Here is an 18,242-nt window from a genome sequence, read left to right as displayed (position 1 = left end):
AACTCTGCAAAATTCAAGTCCATCAGACAAAGGGAATAGGTCAGAAATTGAGTTACAACATTTGTCCCAAACAAACGGACAGACGCAGAAGTCAAGACAAATTAAAGCATGTAAAGAGGCAACTGCTTCTCAGGTTATATTCATAGAGCCCTCAGAATTCCATATCTCCTTGTCATGTCATAGGCCTTCTCAAAGTCAAGGAAAATAGTGACAAGATGCTGCTGGTTTGCAAAAGCTTCATATATTGAAGATTCCTTTCGGACCAATACATCAGTTGTGGATAGCATACTTCGAAAACCACACTGAGCAGAGCAGGGGACAAATATTTACGATGTTCCATTGTACCACATCAAATATGTATTCACCATTGTTTCCATAACCTTACACAGACATGATGTCAGCGCAATGGGACAATAATTTTCTGGCTTGGAGGGGTCTTTCCCTGGTTTCACAAACAGGAGTAATATTAACATTTCTCATATCTTAGGGAATCTACATTCTAAAAAACATTCTATTAATGAGGTATTTTCTGGTGTATGTTTAATAACTGAGTTTGCTATGTCATCTGGTCCTGGAGCCAATTCACTACACTACACTTAAAAGCTCATTCAAATTCTCTAAGTAAAAGGTAGATTGTAGTCTTCATTCCTTGATGTTCTACCTGTTCCATTTGCTTTCTTTGAGCAGAACAGGGTCATCAGCATTTTCCTTGGCAACATTAGCAAAATGATTAGCAAACTTATTTACCACAAACTGGGGATCTGCAAATTAAATCTCTTCAAAACAACAGTAGAGGTTTTTTTAAATTTAATGATGACATGAAAAGTGTATCAGATTCCTTTTGTGCCTTTTTAATTTCTACACCAAAATGAGCCCTTGCCTTTTGAAATTTAATAAAGCAATACTCACAGTTTCATCTGGAATATCTGGTAAATTCTGACCTCATAGTTCTATAAGTTTCCTGGCATTTATGAGTCCAGCAGGGAACTGGTCAGCTGATAAATATGCCTGAAGTCCTGTGCATTCACTGAAGCCCAGTGGTGCCTTGAGGGTCCTCAGTCCAATGTCATGATCAGACCCAGCATTAGAACCACTGCTAAGCATTAGATTTTCACCTCGGTCAACCATGTCAGCTTCTCAAATTCTACTGGTGAAGAGGCATGCTGTTAACCTAACCCTCCTACATATTTTATGAGCAATCAAAAACTTAGTAAAAGCCATGCAGGGATCATTAGTCAAAGCTTAATCCAAATAGGGTAAAGAGGGAAAAACAGAGTATGCAGGAGGTAAAAAGAAGCCTACCTAATATAGTTCAAAGCACATACAGTACTTAAGGACAGGCTATGAGTTGGCTTAAAAGTGGTTGTCCTCTGAAGGCCCCACCTAATAGCAAGGTGTTAGTTGTCTATGGAGTGTCCATCATTTAAAATTGAAAAAAAAAAACAATAAGAGCTGTGCATTACCAGAAAGCAAAAGATAATTCAATCATTCCAAAAAAATTAACACTCAAAAGCACAAACCATGCTTCTTTAACATACCTGTCTACTAGTGATGAGAAGTTTGTTTGTTAGCATCACCATACTCGAACAATACATCTGTGTCTGAAATTAAAGAAAGAATGTTTTGAGTTAGAAACTCTTAAATCCCCACCAGCAGCCTTAAAAAATCAACAGAATCTCACCACTTTTCAATATCAATTTTTAAAAACCTATTCCACACAAAATAAAAAATTTGGATACATAACAGACTTACGGAAATAAATTACCTTAAACAACTTGAACTTTTATAACACAGAAACCACAATTTTCCCTTAGCATCCAATTGCTGCTAAAGACTGGCTAGTCACCTACACTGAAGTAGTCTTATCAGTACACTGTTGTAATAATGAGATGTGAATATGAAATTTTTGGATAAAAAATATATGGCCAACCTGAGGCCAAATTGACTTCTGAGCAGTCAATCAGGGAACCAAGCACATCACAGATGCATATACTGCAAGAAAAATAATTTAAAAGAACCCCAGCCATAGCAAAATGGAGTACCACTACGGAAATAGGCAGGCAGTGAGGGTGTGATCAACAGCAATATTGGCATAACCAGAAATGCTGCTTGCAGAAAGAAACTGGAGGTGCACACAAAAAAAAAAACTGAACTGCATCTATACTCAGAGAAGATGCACAGTGGATAAGGAACATCAATAAGTACATCAAGGAATGTGGAGTTAGTTAATATTTGCAATGGAAATGTTCTCCGAGCTTTGTGCACCTGGATGGATCCCCGCACAGTTAAAGGCTATTTAATAATGAATGGTTTAGTGATTACAAATAGTTTTTTGCTATACATTAGAAGTGTACATTTATTCATACTCAACACATGATCCAAGGAGTGTGGAGTCCTAGAATTAAAGTAAACCCAATGTTTACATTTGTGCACCTGTGTAAGTAGAAGTTTGTGTAAATGCTCATGATACATGGTCTCTTGCAACGTTTAACAAATCTCGCAAGTGGGGATATGTGTTTGTTAATTCAGCGCTCAGCATACCATCACCTGTGGGAGTCAGCAATTGATCATCGGTGACCTGAACATGTTCGGAAAGCGCCCAAAGACAGTAACACGTGTCCAAAGATGGAAGTTTCCACGGAACTTTTTGGTTCTAATTGGATTTTTGGGTGTGTTACAGAAACATAAATTAGTCTGTGTTACAAAAACGCTCACTGCAAATAGGCTTGTGATACACTGCTCACTCGTGTGACAGGCCAATCTAGAAGGACGAGTTGGACACACTGGGAATTGGGATTTCCATTCGCTGGAGAGTGAGCAGAGGACTTAGAAAAATGACTAACCTTTACAGAGCTGGTTTTTTTTTTTTTTTGGTGATTATTCTTGTACCATTGTCTAACATTTATATGGTATGTTCTGTGTGTAGATGATCTAGGTGATATTTGATTTTTTTTAACAGAGATGGTTCATTCATTTTTTTTGGGGGGGAGGGTAGAAATGTTTCAATGGAACAATGGTTAATTGGGGTGGACACACATCTGCAAAGATATGCATGTAATATAGCCATAGTGGAAAATGATGATGAAATGGATGGACAGCCATAAGTCAATGTTGGCATATAAGAGGAACTGAAGACAATGACTTTTTAAGTTGCTTAGAAAGAGACTCGGTGCTTTTATGGAACTTTTAGGAGACATTGATGGGGGAATGGGAATTAGTTCCAACTTACTATGTTCTTTTGGTGACTGGGGGATTTCAGCTTTTTGGGGGTTACATTTTCATGGGGTTTCCATAACTAATGTGCTTTAATTCATATTACATTGATGAGCTGTTGGGCTTACTTAATAAACGTACCAGATGCCAACCGATCCTAGGCAAGTACTATTTGTCAGAGTATGACAGGGCATAACACATTTACCAACTCAAAATTCTGTTGGCCTGGTATTGGAACAGTGGTGAATCACATTCACATAACGATCTTTGGGACCTTTGAAAAACGAGATGATTGATGAATACAGATAATACCACTATTTACTTGACAAAAAAATCAAAATCAAAATCAATACTGTAATATTACAATAATGGTAGCAAAGTAGCAAAACAATAAAACCATTTACTACCTGAAAATATAGAATACCACAATTATTCATCATAGCTTTTCACTTATAGATGTGATACAAATACAAATGTCTATAGAAAAGCATAAATAATAGATCACTCACCAGCTGGACCGTATTGAGCAGATGGCCTTGAAATCTTTCCCAAACACACAGTTTATCATCACCGCCTAGGGAGAGTATGTAACTTGTTGTGCAGTTCAAGGTAGTAATAATTCCATCATGAGCTTGTACACTGAAACAAAAAATCGATAACAATTTCTGTACAGTACACTAAAAATCATGAGCTTGTACACTGAAACAAAAAATCAATAACAATTTCTGTACAGTACACTAAAAATCATAATCGCCATGTAATTAGGAACCTTTTAAATGCCTAAAAACATATTTTTCCATATGTCAAACTAATCACATTAAATCATCAGATAAGTGAAAATTACCTCAGAATAACAGCAAATACTTTTTTGCAGTTACTCACATGAGCTTATGCACACATTCCTACAATTTCATAATTTTGTGATTGGGGAAAAACATAACTTCCTTATGAGTTTCCTTCATCAAAAACTTTACAGGCATCTGTTTCTATATGAGGGGTTAAGTTCTTATTAGGTGGTGCTCAGACACTGACACCATTATAATATGGGAATTATTAATAAATACCTACCAAACTCTACAGCACTCAATTGCAATACAGGGACATATACTGTACATATAATTAAGCTTAAAAAAATAATTCAGGGAAAAGACAATACATAATGAAATACATAATATTAATGACCACAAAAGGCAAGAATCTCTCACTTAACTGTCAGTTACTGTATGCATATACCACATAAAACAGGTATTTAATTTTGTCCGAAAATTTGGTTTTTGTGAAAGAGCTCGATTATAATATACATATATATATATATCTATATATATATAAATATAATATATATATATATATATATATATATATATATATATATATATATATATATATATATATATATATATATATATATATATATATATATATATATATATATATATATATATATATATATATATATATATATATAATATATGTAATTCTAATAGCTACAATGACCTCTTAACTATAATATATTTTTTGGATATGCTTGTAATTCTAATATCCAGAATCAATGAAGAGCCTCTTAATATTCTTCCGTCAATTCTTAAAAGCGCTTTTACATGGAGATATATTTTGTTGGGAGCTGGAATGTACCACTAGCCAAGTGGGCAATTGCTTTTGGGCTGAAATATATATGTGACGGAACCAGACACATATGAAGCCCTTCTAGCCTTTTTGGATATGCTTGCTGTAATAAGCGGAAGAAATCGAAGAGCCTGAGAATAGAAGGAATGGAACCCGCGTTACCATATTCACAAGGAGGTCACGTTGCCACCTGGCTACGAGAAGGATAAAGTCTATCGCCTCTCGTACATACATATACCTGTCGTTTTCAGATATATTTTGTTAGAGCTGGAATAGACCATCCTCACCATCACTAGCCAAGTGGGCAATCGTTTTTATTGCTTTTTGGGCTGAAATATATATGGGAATCTACTGGTCACTTTTACCAGACACATATCTAATTCTAATAGCCACAATGCCCTCTTAACTTCGAATTCTTACGCTTTTTTGGATATGCTTGTAACTCTGAAGCGAAAATATCCAGGCGGAAGAAATTGAAGAGCCTGTTAATAGAACGATGCGAGAATCGAACCAGAATCGTTACCATATTCTAAGGAGGTCCGCGTTGCCCGACCTGGCTGCAGGGAAGGATAAAAGTCTATCGCCTCTCTTACATACATATACCCGTCGTTTTCAGATATATTTTGTTAAAGCTGGAATAGACCATCCTCACCATCGTAGCCAAGTGGGCAATCGTTTTTATTGCTTTTGGGCTGAAATATATATGTAGAATCTACTGGTCACCTTTACCAGACACATATGTAATTCTAATATGCCACAATGCCCTCTTAACTTCTCCAATTCTTGGCTTTTTGGATATGCTTGGGCTTTGTTTACTCATAAGCCAAAATATCAGCCAAACTCCCGTGCTTTATTTTTTTATTGCTCAATTTTGAATCAGCTGCTATTAGTTCATTTGAGATGAAAGCCCACAAGCAGGTTCAGAAGTGCCACATGTTCTAACTTTTCTCAGAATCTGCAGAATATTATCAGTGAAGAATGACTCTCATCTCCTGAATTTAATATCTTCATAATTATAAAATGCTGTTTTCTTTTTTGTTGCTTCATTCATTTTGATTGCAGAGGGTAATAAGATGACAAAAATAAAGAATGAATTTTGGCGATCACTCAGTGCATTTGAACATCATCACAAAAGTAAACAAAGCACACCGCCATCTAATGAGGAAAATGAGCACTAAGTATTCGCTCTCTAAAGGGGGAAGGATAGAAAACCTTTTCTAGCATAGCTAAAGATTTATTTGTGCGATTCTTACCTCTTGCATCATCTGATCTCATGGGTGGCATATCGAATCAGTAAATATACAACTATATAAACGAAATTATCAAAAACATATCACCTACACACACTGAATGTGTAGGTGATATGCTACAAAAGGTTTTCTATCCTTCCCCTTCAGTTAGCAAATGTTTAGCGCTCATTTTCCTCAATAGATGGCGTTGGGCTTTGTTTACTTTTTTGGCGACAACGTTCCAATGCAATGAGTGATAGCCAAAACTCATGCTTTATTTTTGTCATCTCATTACCCTCTACAATCAAAATAAATTAAGAAATTAATAGCGATAATTATGAAGATAGCAAATTTAAGAGATGAAAGTCATCAATAATCTGCAGGTTCTGAGAAAAGTTAAGTAGGTGACTTACGGGTAGGCCAACTCGGGAATTTAGGCTAAATATGTTATTTAAAGTACACTATTTTAAAGAAAATTATACAGTATGAAGAATGAGTCCAAAAATATAAAATATATGGTTAGATCTAAGTAATAGATACACGGCGGATATTTAGCGAGAAATGGCAGTTTCTTATAGTATTTTGGTTGCTTATTTACAATTTAACGTTATTTTTGGGGGGTATCAGAACTTAGCCAAGTAGTAGGTTAACTCAATAACTAGGCTAGACTATGTTTACATAGGGGCTTCATTTTTTTAGGGGTGTATTCTATATTCCGTGATTTTCTATGGTCCGGCTGTGACCTGGTCCCAAGGTTCCCGGGTTTAAGAGGCTGAACTGTAATGGGTTAAAGCCCACAGTTTTCCTTATTTCTTTTTTTAACTTCATCAAAATATATATACCACAAAATTTAAACATTCCACTAAATTTTATTCATTCACCTCTGAAAAAAGAATTATTCTTCGTTCATTAACATGAAAGGTTTTACGAAATGGCAAAAACATTTGTTCTTTTCCATACTCCATAACTAGGGTATGTAGAAGTGTATTTTTGTCATTGCCTCTTCATATATATATATTATATACATAATATATATATATATATATATATATATATATATATATATATATATATATATATATATATATATATATATATATATATATATATATATATATATATATATATATATATATATATATATATATATAATACATATATATATATATATATATATATATATATATATATATATATATATATATATATATATATATATATATATATATATATATATATATATATATTTATATATATATATATATATATATATATATATTTATATATATATATATATATATATATATATATATATATATATATATATATATATATATATATATATAATAAGACAAAACCCATGAAAGAAAGAGAAACAATGGAGTGCTGCAAGGTCTTTCAACTTATCATCCTTTATATTTCTTCAGTTTGCTGAGTAAGGACGATACATCAGAAGGCCTTGCAGCACTCCATTGTTTCTCTTTCCTTAGTGGATTCTGTCTTCATCTGTATTCATCATGTACCATATTTTTGTGATTCAATTATATATATATATATATATATATATATATATATATATATATATATATATATATATATATATATATATATATATATATATATATATATATATATATATATATATATATATATATACACACACACACACCTATCTATTACATATATATCAAATACCATAATCAGATATTATACCATTTTATACTTGGGATTTAAAACTACACACTTTCTGACTTCTCTCAAGGCACATTCTTACATGGTGATATCAACAGAACTCATGCATGCAACCTAAAACAGGTGACTTACCTATAAACACAGGCACCTGTAACTAATTCCCAGACACAAAGCATACCATCTTGGGAACCACTGCCTATGATAGCTCCAACCCCCATGTCAACAGTTACATCTTCTCCACTGACGCCGCCTAAGCTCCCATCCACAAATACTGATGTGATAGGTCCACAGTGACCATGAAGTGTGAACAAAGCACTTCCATCGGCAATACAGAATACCTTGGAAGAATGTTACTAATTAGATACAAATAAAAACAGAAATCAATATGCAAGTTCATGTCATGCACAACTACAAGAACATAATTTAGAACATAGCCTATAATTTATATACGTATTTAAATTCAAGATATATGTCTTTAAAAAATTAAAAGTTCCTTATGAAAACATAAGCAAGCAACACAAAATATGCTGAGTCACAAGTAATTGTATATAGACTTCTGAAAAGTTTTCTAAAGAATTCTGTAAATGGTACTGAAGGTTCACTAAAGCAAACCTTCTGCCCCTTTCTGTTTTCTACTTTTCCTCTAGTCTCTACAGTTTCTTCTAGCCTAGCTCTCTGATTCTTTTTTTAACTTTACTTTGCTCAAGTTTCCTCTTCCTACTAAGGAGCAAATCTACAGAAAAGCCCGTTGAGTCAAGAGGTACAACCTGGTGACCCCTACTTTACAAAAAATATATCCCAAACCAGTCTAATGAGAAAACATATGACACAATAAAACTGTATGCCTATAATTCTTCTACATATATAACAAAACCTAACTCCTTATTCATCTGTATTTATTTCCCAAGCCCCTCTTTATTTATTTGGATACAAAAGAGTCCACCTATTCACAGGTTAGGAAGAAATTAGAAGTTGTGGGATGGTAAAGAATACTGATATGATACTTGTGTTGAGACTGAGAGGGTATGGGCACTTCCTAAGGATGAGTGAGGAGATTAGTGATGAGGATTTGGGTGGAATATGTTAAGGGATGAAGGTCAAGAGGGTGACAAAGGATTAAATGGAGTGATAAAGTGGAGGAGGATTTAGAGGAAAAGGATCAGCAAAGAAGATGTTTCAAACAGGAACACTTAGAGAAAACACAGCTAGACAACCAACCCCTTAGGACAGGGATGTCTGTGGGGATGAAGATACATGACTACAACTAACCTTAAGGGTATGATCATGGGCACCAGTAATAAGACGAGTATGGTCACAGGTCATAACTGTGATAGGTTGTTGATGAGCACGGACACCTGCATATCTTATGAGCCTTAGAGACTCATCATAACCAAATGTCCAGCCTCCCTGACCCATATCCTGGCTACTACCCCGAGTATGACCTGAAATGAAACCAAATAATTTTGGAAAATCTTCTAATCTTACATTTACCAGGGTGTAATTTGTATGAAAATGGCTTTATATAATCACAATACCCTTAATGAGCTGTAATTTATTAAATAAGATCTACCCTATTTATAAAGAATAAGCCCTTTAGGCCTGGCCTTAGAGTCAAGAGTTTTAACTAAATTACCCAGTTAAATCCAATAACAATAATAATAATTATAATCAACTAAACTTCTTTTGTTCTTCTAGTTTATAACTAAATGGTTCAACCAGATCAAATCTACAATTATGCTCATTCCTAAACAAAAATAACAACTTACTCCAAGATCCTCAAATTGTTTCAATGTTTCTCTGTATTTTCAACTCTACATCAAATGATCAAATAACATTCCCATACTTAACTTCCAGTACACCCTTACAAGTAACAATTTCATGCAAAATGACAAAATTTTTAAAGTAATTTGTATTTTTCTCCTAACTATACAAACCTGAGGTCCTTTACATTAGGAATTACTTTCAGTGAAGCTGGAACAGCCATTTAACTTTCGAACAAGGTGGTTAGACAGTTAACTATCGTCTGGTTGGTGGGAGTCCCGCCCGCCTAGATTTAAACATTCTAACATGCCTTTCGGCCCAGGTAACAGATTGAGGCGTGGCATGAGGTAGGCATAAAACTGTAAAGGACCTCAGGTTTGTGTGGTTAGGAAAAATATAAATTACTTTAAAAATCTGTCATTTGTTCCTACACAATATACAACCTGTTGGTCCTTTAAAGTAAAAAGACTTACTTCTTGGAGGGAGGAATCTGAGTGAGTCTCTGAACTGAATGGAGTTCACCACACCTGGGTTCTCTTCCTAGTCAAATAGAGTGAGGAAGAGTTCCGTGCCTCTGACATGTTGAATGGAGTGTAAGAACTGCACGTTCAATTGACTTCTGGGCCTTTTTGAATGAGTGGGAAACACGTGACATTATTTGAAAAAGGGCTAGGACGAATCCTTGAGTCGAGACAATAAACGAATAAATAAATACAAGAAGTCCCCAGTTAATGGTGGGGGTTCCACCCCCAGCCGAGTGCCACTAACCAAAAATCGCAGCTAACCAAAAATTGGTGATAACAGCGCCGAAATCCCCACTTAACGGTACGGTTAACATGAGATCAGCGCCAAAATCCCCACTCAACAGTGCCGTTAACCAGAGATCAGCGCCGAAAATCCAGTTAACGATGTCACCAGCCAAGCCCCGTAACACCGAAACGCTGTTAACCAATGCCACCGGTAGGCAGGGGATTGCCTGTATTGGGTTTGTTTTATTGTCAGGGCCCCTTTCTCCCCTTCCTAGAGAAAGGGGTAAGATTGCTTCTATAAGTCTAAACACAGAATAACAGGTGCTTGATGTTGAGCAACCACCACAGGACCCAAGGAAAAGGTGTCCAAGGACTTGTGAGCAATGTCCCGAAGGTAAAATGACGTGAAGGTGGTCTGGCATGGTCACATCCCCACCTCCATTACCTGAGGAACCAACAGATTCTTCAGGAACAAGAGAGATGGACCAATGCCCCTGACTTCGTGAGCTCTTGGCAGAACACACTGTTGTCTTCGCTAGCAGCAAAGTACGCCCTTTTGATTGTCTCAAGAAGCCAGACAGAGACTGTGTTCTTGGACACTTTTTTCTTGGATGAGCCAGTGCTAACAGAGTCGTTGACACTCAGGCCGGAGATGTTGAACTCTCTTAAGATAGCACCACAGCACTCTAACTGGACATAGTAGCATGTCGTCTGGATCATTAGCAACAAAGTCCTCTAAGGCGGGGATTGTGAAGGACTCGAATCTGGCATCAGGGACCGATGAATTCTGCGTCTTCACTATGAATTCCGGGACAAAATCTCCAGTGAGGAGGAGATATCTACTCCTCTCAGGCATAGAACTAGGCCCAGGAGGGTCCTATAGCCTTTCACACCTGAGACAGAGAGAAGCTTCTCTCAGCGAAGGAATACAAAGAAGTCTGCCACCTGCTGAATACAGTAGTAACTCTGACTGGAGAGAGACCCTGTCTACAACACCAACCACAGAAGACAGCCCATTTTCCCTGGCATACCACTGCAAAGGACTGTCTGAGATACCCAGACATCTCTGTTGCTGTGCAGCAAGAAAAGCCTCTGGCTCGCAAGAGATGCTGGATAGTCTCCAGGCTAAAGACAAAGGGAATGGACAGCCTGACGGAACCGTTCCATGTGCGGTTGACACAGAAGGTCGTGTCCCAAAGGAATCTCTCTTGGTGCCTTGGAAAGTAGAGCCAGCAGGTCCAGATACCAAACAGCATGTGGCCACATGGGAGCCACCAAGGTCATGTGATTCGGGGTCGTCAATGTTCTGTTGATCACCTTACAAATCAGACAAAATGGAGGGAAGACATAGTCATCAAGGTTGCCCATGGGTGTTGAAAGGTGTCCTCTGCAGCGGCCCATGGGTCTGCTATGATGGAGCAGAATACCTGGAGCTTTCTGTTGTGCCAGGTGGCAAACAGATCTAATGGAAGGGTGCCCCATACCTTGAACAGTCTTTCCATATGTCTGTGGGAAGGGACCACTCCGTCCCTATCACCTGATCCTGGCGGCTGAGCTCGTCTGCCACTGCATTCCTCTTGCCTGGAATATATCTGGCTGACAGCTCTATCGAGTGAGCTACTGTGCCCACTTGTCCACCTGCATTGTTAACTGGTGCAGCAAAGGGATACTAAACCCCCCTTGCTTTTTGACATATGCCATTACTGTGGCGTTGTCACTCACCAACACCACCAAGTGTCCCATCACTCAATCCTGAAACTCTTGGAGAGCCAAGAAGGATGCCTTGAGTTCCAGGATGTTGATGTGAGGGTGCTTGTCATTTTGGTCCCACGCTCCTGAAACCAGCAACTCTTCCAAGTGTGCGCCCCATCCCTCGATCAATGCATCTGAGGACAGAAGCATGTCGGGAGGGGGAGTATGTAGAGATACTCCTATTACAAGGTTCCTGTTGTCTATCCACCAGTCTAGGTCCTGTCTTACTTCTCTCAAGAGGGGAATAGGAAAGGACAAGGGATCTCGAGCCTGGGACAAGAGCTCCTTCATTCTCCACTGGAGAGAACAAAGGTGAAGCCGTCCATGAGGGACCAACTTCTCCAAAGTCAACCAGTGACCGAGAACAACTTGCCACAGCCGAGCTGGTTGCTCCTGTCGAGACAGGACCAACTGCGCTGTTTTCCTGAACTTGCTGATACGTGAGTCTGAGGGGAAGACTCTTGCTGCTGCTGTATCTATCAGCATGCCCAGGTACTTTATCCTCTACTTGGGAATGAGATCGGACTTCTCGATATTCACCACGACCCCTAGGTTGTAGCAAAACTCAAGAGTCGACCTCTGTCCTGTAGCAACTACGAGCAGAGGCCAATCGTCAAGATACCTCAACAGACATATCCCGTGTGAATGAGCCCAAGCTCAGACAAGAGTAAAGACTTGTGTGAACACCTGGGGAGTGGTCGAGAGCCCGAAGCAAAGTACCCTGAACTGAAGCACTGTCTCCTTGAGGATAAAACTTAGGTACTTGCGAGAGACAGATGGATGGGTATTTGAAAATGCACATCCTTCAAGTCCACCATAAGCATGAAGTCGTTTTCCCTGATGGATGAGCACAGTACGTGCCGATTCCATCGTGAACTGAGTCTGGCGATTGAATCGGTTCAAGGGAGAGAGATCTATGCCCAGTCTCAAACCCCCTGGCTTTCTCTACAAGAATGATATGGCTGTAAAAGCCTGATGACCAATCTGTCATGACTTCTAAAGTGCCTTTCTTCAGCATCACCCACACCTCCTCCTGGAGGGCAAGATCCTTCGGTGAGCCAGGTACGTAAGTTACGAGATGGACCAGGTCGTTGGTGAGGGGTGGTTGAGACTAGAAGAGGAGTAGATAGCCCTCCAGAAGGACATCTACTACCCATGTCTCAGCTCTGTGTCGCTGCCCAATGGCTCGACAGGCAATCCCCACCAATGGCAGCAGCTGGAGGGAAACGTCACCCTTAGCGTCCTCCCTTCTTCTTTCCAATGCCTTTTTTCCAGGCTGGAAAGAGAGTTGAAATGGGTGCAGCTGCTCTCCCTTCTTGGCAGAGGAAGAAGAAGGCTAAGTGTTTTCTCAGGCGTCCTTTGAAGCCTTGGACTTCTTAGGGGCCGAGGAAATGCTAACTTGGCCCAAGGGTCGAGCCACAGTGGTACGCGAAGACCTGGAGGTCTTAGCCACTGCCTGGTGGACAAGGCAGTCATTATCCTCAACATATCTCTTGTCCACCGCCACATCTACCTGGTCTCTAGGAAAGACAAAAGCAGAACCCAGCAACAGTCCATTCCTAAGGATCAGAGCCAACTCAGGTCCTACAAACCTGGAGATCCGATTCAGGATGGCGTCCCTCCTCTTCAACACCAGGTTAGCCCACAGGTTTGCCATCTGGTGGGTCAGGTAGGAAACAGCTCTACCTCCAGACTGCCACAGTCTCCCGAAAGCAGAGTCCTCCCCAGGGGTGATCAAACCTGAGGAGGAGGCAACCTTGGAAACTGTGAAGGACCACAGATCCAACCCGGAGACTGCCTGGAATGCTGCCATGATGTTAGTCTTCCAGGTTCACTGCCTCTTTCTGCGAGAGAGATCCCTTCCACAGTAAGCTGCAACAGACCCAGGCCTAGATGAACCAGGTCCATGTCAACCTGCTTAGTTGGCAAAGATCTCTCCAAGGGCATGTACAAATGCTTCTGGCAAGGCAGAGGAAAGGAGGAAGCAACTTGTCTGAACGATTCGAGCAAAGTGAATTCTCCTGCCCTGAAACCAGACAATTCACCTGGTCAGGTATTCCTTTGCAAAGTCCAGACCACGGCAGCCCCAACAAAGCTTTGGGGTCCCTCTTAGGACCCCAGAAAGATTTGAGGCGCGACAGACAATCCACAGAAGTGGCTGTGTCCCTTCCCCGAGATCATTGTGCTGACGAATCAGTGTAATGATCTCTGCAAAGGTCCTCTGTATCTCAGGGTGTCTGAGTCCTGTGGGAGAGGACCCTCAAGTCCTTCCTGGGCATGGTCCTCCTGGTCTCCTCTCCCTGCAGGAGGGAAAACCTCGTCAGGCCCCTTTGATCCAACCTCTACTATTTGGGCACACGTCCGGGTCAATCTGAGAACCGAACCCGGAGTGCAAGCCTTCGTGGTAGGACTCCGCTGGGAAGAAACATGCCCTTCGGAGCCCTCCTGTCTGACTCAGGCCTCCCAGTGTAACCCCAGGAGGTTGAGGGGATAGGTCAGGAGGATTGAGCACTCCTTCCTGTCCTGTAGGAAGTACCGTCAGGAGAGAAAGGCTGTGAGCGATCACCAACCCATGGTCTACAAGAGCGCCTATGCTCATGAGGCGAGGCGCTGTCCTGAGGAGAGCTTAGAGGTTCACGCAAACGCACCGGAACGCTCTTGTCAGGCAAGCTGAATCGATCACATGAATGTGAACGAGGGCTGGCCATAGGAGAGCGCGATCATACAGTACTCCCAGGCATGAACTTGCGCTGTCCTCCCGACATGCTCCAGTCTTCTTCAAGGCTGAAGCCTCCTGACGGGAAGAAGACTGAGGAGGGGTCCTCCTTGTTGCATCTCCAGGTGCTCGGACCCTCAAGTCCAGGGCACTAGGTCAGGAACCTGGCCAAGTACTCGATGAAGTACTGGCAGAAGGTGAAGAAGCATCTGCAAGCTTCAACAGCTTCTCTCGTCCTGTGCCTAAACCAGACCGGGAAGCAGACTCTCCAGTACTGGTTTGGGTTACTTGAGGTTTCGGCAAACCCCGAGTATTCTGAGTGACTCAATCCTTTCAAGCACCTGAAGGTCTTGTATCTCGTCCAGGACGAACAACGGGAGCCCCTCCTACCCGAGTGACCGAAGAAACTTGGGAGGAGGCAGGCACAGCACCAGTCTTGGAGGCAGACTTCCCAGAATCGGTCCCAAAAGAGCGGGCCTTGGAGATTCATGAACTCTGAGGCTCCCATATCGCGAGACCTCAACAAAGTAACCCCTGAGTCTGAAGACTGGGGAGAGCCAACAAGAGATCTGACTGCACTGCCACCTCTGTGGGGGGGGGGGAGGCAGCCCCTTAGAAGCCCTGAGAAGCAACCTTCTTCTTCGGCTGTCCAGCGTCAGAAGAAGGAGAGGAGGCAGCAGAAGAAGATGAAGACGACAATACCTTACGATACCTCTTCTTCGACTTTTTCTTCCTGGACATCTTTAGGATCGTGGACAACAGTTGGTCCCCCATGCAAGCGGTAGTGGCAGGAGCATCAGGGACAGCAGGAATAGCAGACACAGCATGCACAGGAGGTAAAGGGTTACTGCGTAACCTGGAAGCCTTCTTCTTGCGCTGCCTCCTGCCGGTAAACTTCACCCACTGCACTGTAGACCAGGAACAACACTCACTACAAGTTGAATTACAATTGCAATCATGCCCCCTCCAACCGGTGCAGAGGACATGAGGGTCAACATCGATAGGTGAGCAGAAGTGTATGCAGGGTTTACCTTCAACACCAGGGCATACACATAAGGCACTACCCTTCTGCCTGGGCTTAGATGATTCATGGGTTTGCATAATGATGAAACAACAAACAATCAATCAAGCAAGCAATCACAAAAAAACAAAAAGATCCCACCAGGAAAACAGCAAAACAGCAAGCTAGGCAGACAGAGGAGATGCACGTCCGATCACTCAACAGCCGAAAGCAAATTGGAATGTTTATATCCAGGCGGGCGAGACTTCCACCAACCGGACGGTAGTTAATGGCCTAACCACCTTGTTTGAAGGTTAAACGGCCACTCCAGCTTCACTGAAAGTTATTCATAATGTACAGGACTGACGGTTTGTATATTGTTTAGGAACAACTGATTTGTTATTGTCATCGGCAAATAATACTACCATTCTTTAACCTCCCATGGTTGGATCCAGTGGTGGTGAATATTGTTATCTGTGGACACCATTTCAAAAAAACAACTGTCATCAAAGCCTGGGAAGTTACCTTTTCTATGAAGGGACAGAAAGAAGTCACTCCCTCAAACCTCAAACCAAATCCATGTCCATTTAAAGGAGTGAGAGTCTACGAGTAAATCCCTCCCTTTAGGTAAAACAAAGACCCTAAAACTTTTAACAAACCTTAGAAGTCTGATATAAATAACTCTGAGCGCCAATATTTTAAAAAATTTTTATGACAGTAAAACTGTAATAAATCAGGAAGAAAGAACACAGAATGTTGATTATTTTTATTAATAAATAGTTTAACCACAACACTTGAGTTAATGAGTATTGGAAAATAAACCCACTAATTCATAAAGCCAAGTACAATATTTTTTTCCTTTTCATTTTTTACACCAACCTTTGATCTTTTAAGATCCCCCATCAATTCCTCCTTTTACTCATTCACGCAGTGAGCGAATTTACATACACGCCCATGTTCACTGAATTGTCTCCCATATCTATTTTCACAGTAAGTGCTTCAGCCCGTGCAGTGAACTTTCATGCATTTCACAGAGCATATGTACAACCATTTAATAACAGTTATCGACTGTAGTGCACGAGTGGGTTTCAATTATCCAAGACTTGCGTATACCACAAGCACCAAAACGCACAGTGAGTGCAACCCCAAGCCTTCCTTTCCTCATGTCAGGAAGCAATCACTAGTTCTTAGAACTAGCCAGCTACAAGTGCAAGCCCAAGGGTTTCCCTTTCCACAGTGCTACTAATCTGAGGCACTGCCAACGACTTAAGTTACTGAAGCGCTTACCTTTCCACCTTTTACTCCATACTTACATTCTGCCTCAAGCAGAGTGCCATTTCCTTCGGTGCAGTTTGGTTGCACTGCCTTTTAGTGTTGTTCCCCGGAACACCCCAGCACCCCACTGCCACCAAGACAAAGTACTAACATAAGCCACTGCACCTGTACCTGAGATACAGTGCCAATGACAATGTATCTGCCCATAAGGACCTCAGCTCCTTCAGGATCACTTCCACTTTACAAGCGTATCCGCCCATAAGCATCATTCTCATAGATTATAACCATGTCATTAGAACAGCGCCAAACCCTCATGAATATGGGAAAGGACGCAGGTTACACAGGACAGGAACTCACCCAGTGGGTGAGAGAACAGCTGGGCTACATACTCCAGCTGGAACGAGAAGAAAGAGAAGATCAGAGGAAGTACGAAGAGGCCAAGACAGCAAGAGAATTAGCCCTCAAGGAAAGTGAGCAAGCTCTCAAGGCAAGCGAGCTGGCTCTTAAGGAAAAGGAGCTCAAGCTGGAGAAGGCAAGAAAGGAAAGTGCTGAAACTATTGCTATTCAACAAGCCTCCAACCACACACCTGCTGCGCCAAATGCTCCGATCTCAAGCATTAATTCCCTAGTCCCCAAGTAGACTGAGGAAGTGCCGGAAGCATGGTTGGAGGAGACAGAGGTGCTCTTTGAAAATTACAAAACCACCGAGACAGAGAGGGCCTTAGTGCTTGCATGACGATTAACTTGCAATACAAGCTCCCTCAGAATATAATGTCTAGATGTGAAAAGAGAAAACAAAGAATACAAAATATAAACTTAATAATCAATAAATAAAAATATAAAAGTACCATACATGTAAAAAACATTAAGTCAATGATGAAAAGTGCTCTGAAACAATTTTACTGCATCTACCAAAATTATGAATCACTACCAGTATTTCTACCTGGAAGAAAGACTACTGATGCTTGGCAGTAGTTGGTACCTCAACATGTGACACAAAGGACCTCTGTGCTTTATCTTCCCCAAATCTTCTGTCTTCCTTCTCAGTTCTCCTCCAAGAAGGTCTGGGTCTTCCAACTCTTATGGTGTCCACAATAGCCAGATGACACCATCAAAAGCTATTCTCTCAGGGATCGCACAAATGACATATCCAAGGCACCTCCATCCTCCATCTCATTTTCATCATTATCTCATCTACTTAAAAACTTGAATAATTTCCCTTATGGTATCAT

General features: G+C 40.6%; 1 protein-coding gene across 1 annotated transcript in view; it reads right to left on the bottom strand.

Annotated features, from left to right (window-relative positions):
• The window catches only part of SCAP (SREBP cleavage activating protein), a 100,161-nt gene that overhangs the window by 14,443 nt on the left and 67,476 nt on the right, over positions 1–18,242 (bottom strand). Inside the window, 4 exon segments of the mRNA XM_067098833.1 lie at positions 1,539–1,601; positions 3,723–3,852; positions 7,890–8,095; positions 9,027–9,199. Coding sequence (XP_066954934.1) covers positions 1,539–1,601; positions 3,723–3,852; positions 7,890–8,095; positions 9,027–9,199 — 572 coding nt within the window.

Source organism: Macrobrachium rosenbergii, chromosome 55, assembly GCF_040412425.1.
Source record: "Macrobrachium rosenbergii isolate ZJJX-2024 chromosome 55, ASM4041242v1, whole genome shotgun sequence".
NCBI classification, from domain to species: Eukaryota; Metazoa; Arthropoda; class Malacostraca; order Decapoda; family Palaemonidae; genus Macrobrachium; species Macrobrachium rosenbergii.
The sequence above is the reverse complement of the archived record's forward strand: the minus strand, read 5'-3'. Positions and strand labels throughout refer to the sequence as shown.